General features: G+C 55.5%; 2 protein-coding genes across 2 annotated transcripts; one reads left to right on the forward strand and one right to left on the reverse strand.

The window, feature by feature from the left end:
• Positions 1-756: 756 nt before the first annotated feature.
• AtWU_04353 (uncharacterized protein) lies at positions 757-2,019 on the reverse strand (the record flags this gene model as incomplete). The annotated part of the gene is made up of 1 exon (XM_035499464.1): positions 757-2,019. The coding sequence occupies one exon, from the start codon at positions 2,017-2,019 to the stop codon at positions 757-759; it is 1,263 nt and encodes a 420-aa protein (XP_035355357.1).
• A 1,186-nt stretch (positions 2,020-3,205) lies between these two features.
• AtWU_04354 (putative RNAPII degradation factor Def1) lies at positions 3,206-6,000 on the forward strand (the record flags this gene model as incomplete). The annotated part of the gene is made up of 2 exons (XM_035499465.1): positions 3,206-3,506; positions 3,584-6,000. 2 exons carry the CDS (start codon positions 3,206-3,208, stop codon positions 5,998-6,000), a joined length of 2,718 nt encoding a protein of 905 aa, XP_035355358.1.

The raw sequence follows: 6,000 nt of genomic DNA on the forward strand, positions 1-6,000 counted from the left end.
AAGGAGGGCCGGAAGAGGAGAAACCACAAGGCGAGAAGTATATAGAACCGGACCTTGACATACCTGATGATGTGTTGGAGTGATTACTAGGTTGGGAAACCATAACTGCCCGCAGTTGCTGGATAAAGCGGGAAATGGTGAAGTTTCGTCAAAGGTGCCTTCGTCTTGTCTGCAAAACTTGTGGTCGCGAATGATATGCGACTAGTATTCCAATCAATGAATGAAGAAGTAGCCGAAGATCATCTGCTCAGACGGAGCGATTGTTGAGAGAAGGTCCGAGAAGAAGACGAGGTGAGGTTGCGCCGTGACGTTTACTAAGGCACGATCAGGGGCGCTAGCCCGATTCACGCGGAACTCAATCTCGGCAGTCCCCTCTTGCATTCCAGATCGAGAAATGTACAGAACCACTAAGAATTGCACCGATGCTCAGCCCGAGGGGAAGAGATAAGCCCTAGCTGCACCGGGGTTGTTGTTAGAGGTAAGCACGCCAAGAAGAGGAGAAAGCATCCCTTAGCGGCAGGAGTGGAGTCCGATGCGGAGTATTAATGCCGGGAGGAGTTGGTGTTTTGGTGTGACTGTCGCAATGACAATGCTGCTGGCTGGCTGGCAGCGAAACATGGCTGACGAATCTCATCCCCTCGATCTGCGCGCTTCCGTTAGGATCCGTGACGCAAATTAGCCCGGTCAAAGAGCTGCATTGCATGAAAACTTTTCGTAAATTATTCCACAAACGCTGTAGAAGAACGGTTACATCAATCAGGTCCACGCCATGTCTACTCGGAGTAGTCGAGAAAGCAAAGCCTTTTCATCTGCGGATGCTTCATGTTCGACATTCGCTTTATCCGTGTCTGACACGTGCTGCAGGATACCTGCCAGCCATGTGGCATCTCCCCGCTTCCCCTGGTCCATCAAAAGACGGAGCGCGACCGAGCCACTGCGCACAAATACCTCTCGTAGGCCCACCGGCCATGTCTGCAACGTGGGCATATCCTTATTATACACATACCGAAGAAAGGGCTTCGGGTCGGGTACTGTGGGGTGGTAGAGAGCCACTGACGCAGTGACAAAGTCCGTACACACGGTAGCAATCACCCTGGCGTATTCTTCATAGACAGATGCAGACACCACGTTATTATCATTCGGTACTTCCCGACTGACCTGCTGGAACAGGTATTTACCAGCGTGTCGAAGAAGGTTTTTCGTGTCACGTCTGTTATGCAGATCCCCCATGGAGAAATACATATCTCCTACCTGCACGTAGTACCGCATAGCAGAGGACAAGCCACCTCCATATTGATTCTCAGCGGCAAGAAAATCTGTCAGAAGGTTTCTAGCGACACGCTCGGCGAGGCTTCGGCTGATATGGCCATTGAAGGCCCGAAGATCGGCATTGGCCAGCATTTCCAACCAGGTCAAAACAGTATCTTGCATGCCCTCCGCAACCATGAACTTCACCAAGGTGGCAGACGTCTGTCGATGATCAAATATCTTTAACCGATCTCGCCAACCTGAGGCAAGCCACCAGTTGACAACTTTGGTCGCTGCTTTGGAATCTTTCATAGCCTTGACAAAGTCATCGCCGGTACCTCTTGCAAGCATTAACTGATACTGCAAGCATTGGAGAAGGTCGCCTTTAGTGACATGCCCTGCCGCTGCCAATTCGTCGAATACCACCATGGGCTCTGTCAACATTCTTCGTTGTTTCGCATCGCGCATGCCCGACGCATTACTGGAGATGGGGGAGGCCGAGGGGGCTACCCGGAAAAGTGGGTTGTCCAAGATGTTGTGGAGAAGTCTATCAGTCGCATGAGCAGACGAATGGGAATTTTCTGGTGGATTCTCGGCAGAAGCTCCATTACGGTCGGATGTAGAAGGGTTGTTGGTCGGATATTCACGATCGAGCTGGCGACGGAAGGAGGATGTGATGGCATTGAGGAGTTGCTCGGACTGACGAGGGGTGCGGGGAAGCGGAAGATGCAATTTAGACCAAGGATATCTGACGGCCGGGGAGGCCCTCATAGTGGAAGAATTATCACACAGCGCGGCGCCTGTCGCAAAAAGCAGCTAGATAATGGTAAATGAAGGCTGTCGACACTGGCTGGACCCCTTCTGCTGGGGACAAGTCCCGGGCTGCGCCTTATCCAGCAAGTCACGAGCGATATTGGCCCAAAACGACGGGCGGTGAGCAAGGGCTGCCAGTGCCACCTCACCACGCGATTAGCCTGGCTGTGAATTGGAAGGGAGCTGAAGATGATCTATCCCTCAATTGAGTTGACTGGTCGCCCAGTCGGAATTTGAACAGATGTAGGATAAATACAGTGTGGAAGGTGCCGGACCAACATGAATCTGAAGGAACACATGCCTGGCTTAACTGATTTCCACATCACCATCGTCATAATAACTAGCAGTAAGTAGTGATGACGAAATCATCGACAGAGCGAACCCAAAGACTCGGAACGCCCATCAGGCGAGGTGGTACGAGGTAAGTAACAAACCGATTGGTAGAGAGAGAGCAGTTCTACCCCAATAATGAGCAAAAAAAAGCAACTTCATTTCCCATCTACTACAATCGCACCAGTAGCACTGTACGTAGCTACGCAATTAAGTCAGTTGGCAAAGTAGTACTACTACTACTCCGTAGTTATCCCAGTGATCGGGTTGGTAAATTGGAACGCGGTAAGGTAAAGCAGGTAACACTGCCCAGGACCGCATGCTCGCTAAAAACGGGGCGCGGGCAACCAACGCGACCGACCGAAAGTCGCCTTCTCTTCCCCTTCCGTCCCATCCACACCTCGAACCCCATCCATTCAATGAACTCGATCTGCTGCTAAGTAGTAGTCTTTCCCTACTAAACTTTCTGCACCTCCTCCCCCTTCACCTCTAATTATTATTTCCTTTTTATCTTTTCTTGTGTCTTTTGCATCCTTTTTTTATCTCTCGACTCTTTCGGTCTCTTTCTTCTCCTCTTTCCTCCCTCCCAAACCCAAAATCCTGGCGGTCCTTGTGTGCCCTTAGTGGTTCTGGTGCTGACCTCTCTCGTGAGGCTGCATCTCATCATTGCTACCGTACTAAGTTACGACCTTTTTACCCGCTTTTTCTTCCCACTAGCCGCACCTTGATTTCCTCCCTTCGTCCACGTTGGGTCCTCTCCGATTCCTTCATCTTACTTCTCCATACGGGAGAACCATAAATACCAATAACAGATATGTCTGAAGTTCAAACAAGGCCTTCTGCCTCTCGTGGCAGGGTATCTACCCGTGGTGGCCGTGGCGGCTATAGCTCCAGAGGTGGTCGTGGTGGTAGCAGATCCACAAAGGCAGACAACTCAGACGGCGCACCCACCGCATATGAAGACGAGGGAGAGCTTGGTCAGATGAAGAAGAAATACTCGGACACTCTGCCCATGCTGAAGGAGCTGTTCTCTGATTGGACTGATGAGGATCTGGTCTTCGCTCTGGAGGATGCAAACGGTGACCTTGAGGAGGCAATTGATCGCATTAGTGAAGGTATGGTTTTCATACTGCTACTTGGAATAGCTCAGGGTTCCTGGGTTTTACTGACGCTACTGCTTCTATTCCCACAGGCAATGTCGCTCAATGGGGCGAGGTAAAGAAGAAGACTACGGACCGCAGCCGCCCCAAGACCAAGGAGGTACAGAGCACTCCCGTCGAGACAGTCGCCCCCTCGGTTCGAGGTCGTGGCCGTGGTGGCTTTGAAGGTCGTGGTCGCGCCCGTGGTGACCGTGGTCGTGGAGGTCGTGGTGGTCGGGCCGGTGCTCATACCAATGGAACTCGCACGGAGAAGCCAGCTGTCGCCACTTCGGTCGAGGAGACCACAGCTACGCCTGCGGCTGCTCCTGAGCCTGTCGCGGCTACCAAGCCCGAAAAGACCGCCGATGCCGAGCCTGCTGCTGCAGAAAACGTTGACGATGGCGCCAAGGAGGCACCCAAGAGCAGCGTGATCCCGGAGGGCACAAAGAAGGGTTGGGCTAGCTTGTTTGCCAAACCGGCGCCGCCTCCTCCTCAGAAGAAACCTGCCGCTCCTGCTCCTGCTCCTGCACCTGCACCCGCTCCCGCCCCTGCTACCACCGCTGCCCCTGCCCCCGAGAAGCCTGCTGCTGCGCCTGTAACGGAGCAGAAGCCAGTTGAAACCGCCCCGGCTCCTGCCCCAGCCCCGGCTCCTGCCCAGGCTCCTGTTCCCGTCCCGGTCCCCATCCCCGTTCCTGTCCCTGCCGAAAAAGCACCCGAACCAGCTATTCCTCAACCTCAACCGGCCGCAGAAGAAGCTCCTGCCGCTACTCCATCTTCCGCTGATGTCCCCGCTCCGAAGGATGATTTGACGAAGAACAACCTTGCCCAGATCCCCGATGTCTCTCCTCCTGCTCCCACGGCTACCGCAGCTAGCACCGTGGGCAGTGCCCTTGACTCTACCCATCTTGCAGCGGCTGCCACTCCCACGCGCGCTGCTCCTGGAACTTACCCTTCGAGTGCCTTCAAGCAGAGCACCCGCACCCCTGGCACTCAACGTCGTGTGATGGAACAACAGGAAGCTGTGGTCATGCCAGGAAACCATGCTGTGGATCGTGCTGCGGTCCAGTTTGGCAGCATGGGATTGAACGGCGATGCCGCCGATGTTGATATTGATGAGAACAGAGAAGAAGCTGAAACCCGTGCTCAGCCCCCTCAGCACTCCCCTGTTGCTCCTCGTGCCTCGTTGCCTCCTTCCACACAGGCTCAGGTGCCCACTGAAACCCCTGCAGTCGCTCGCCCGGCTCCGGGACTTCCTCCCGTGCCCCAGGTCTCTGCCGCTGAAAACTCCTTCACTGACTTCGCCCGCTACACCGACGCTCATAAGCCCTACGACCCCTTCACCCAGCAGGTCACGCAGCCTCAACCTCAGATCCAGGAGCCCTTTGCCAACCAAGCTCCTGTGCAGCCTACCGTCACGACCGGGAGCGAGTATTCTCCCTTCTATGCCGTCGACCAACGTCTTCCCTACAACTACTACGGCACGTACGGTCAGTCTCAGGATGCCACGGTCGCTGCCCAGAGAGCAGGATTTGGTGTTTCTGGCGCCGAAGTGCAACCGCATGTTCCTACCACTCAGCCTCCTAGCCGCTACGGCCATGTTGAAGCTCCTAACAGTGGCCACACCACTCCTAACCCCACCCTTCCTGGCGCTACTCAGACCCCTACGGCTCAGCACATGCCTGGCCAGGGCGCTCACAGCTACGGCTACGGATACCCGTACTACTCCAACCCTCACTATGCTTCGTACATTGGCCAGATGAACCAGTACGGCAGGAACCGCCCGATGTACGATGATGCCCGGAGATATGATGACCACTACCTTCCTCACAGCACTCAATATGGTTACGGCAGCCAATATGGCCCGTACGGAAAGGCTGGAATGTATGGTCAGCCTCACGCCTTCTCCTATGACCACTCCTCGTCGCCCGCTACAGCGGCCACCTTCAACCAGGCCATTCCCGGTCGTGACTCGGTCTACGGCCGCACTGGATCCGCCCAGCCATCCGAGACTCAGCAGTCGGCAGCCGCCGGCTCCAATGCCTTCGCAACCGGCATGTCGGACGTCTTCGGTCGCACTCAAGGCGGCTTCGGACAGAACCAGCCTATCACCCAGCAGCCTCCGGTGACCACGGAGGAGACGAAGAGCTTCGATACCCCGAAGGCTGCGGGACCCAGCCCTTCTCTTGCCCAGGCTAACCGTCCCGGCTCCGCGACCAACAGCGCCGCTGGTCAGCCTCAGGCCCAAACCGGCCTTCCCCCGCTGCAGGGTCAGCAGGGCCAGCAGGGATTCGGTGGCTACCCTCACCTGAACCCTCAGTATGGCGGATTGGGTGCCCTGGGCGGCCACCAGGCTGCAGCCAGCCAGACCCACCACCAGCCCACTGGATACGGTAACTACGGCGGCGCAGGGTTTGCCAATTACTATGGTAACTCTGGACGCGGCGGCTGGGGAGGCAATTACGGTCACTAA

This window comes from Aspergillus tubingensis (genome assembly GCF_013340325.1).
Source record: "Aspergillus tubingensis WU-2223L DNA, scaffold_6, whole genome shotgun sequence".
Classification (NCBI taxonomy): domain Eukaryota; kingdom Fungi; phylum Ascomycota; class Eurotiomycetes; order Eurotiales; family Aspergillaceae; genus Aspergillus; species Aspergillus tubingensis.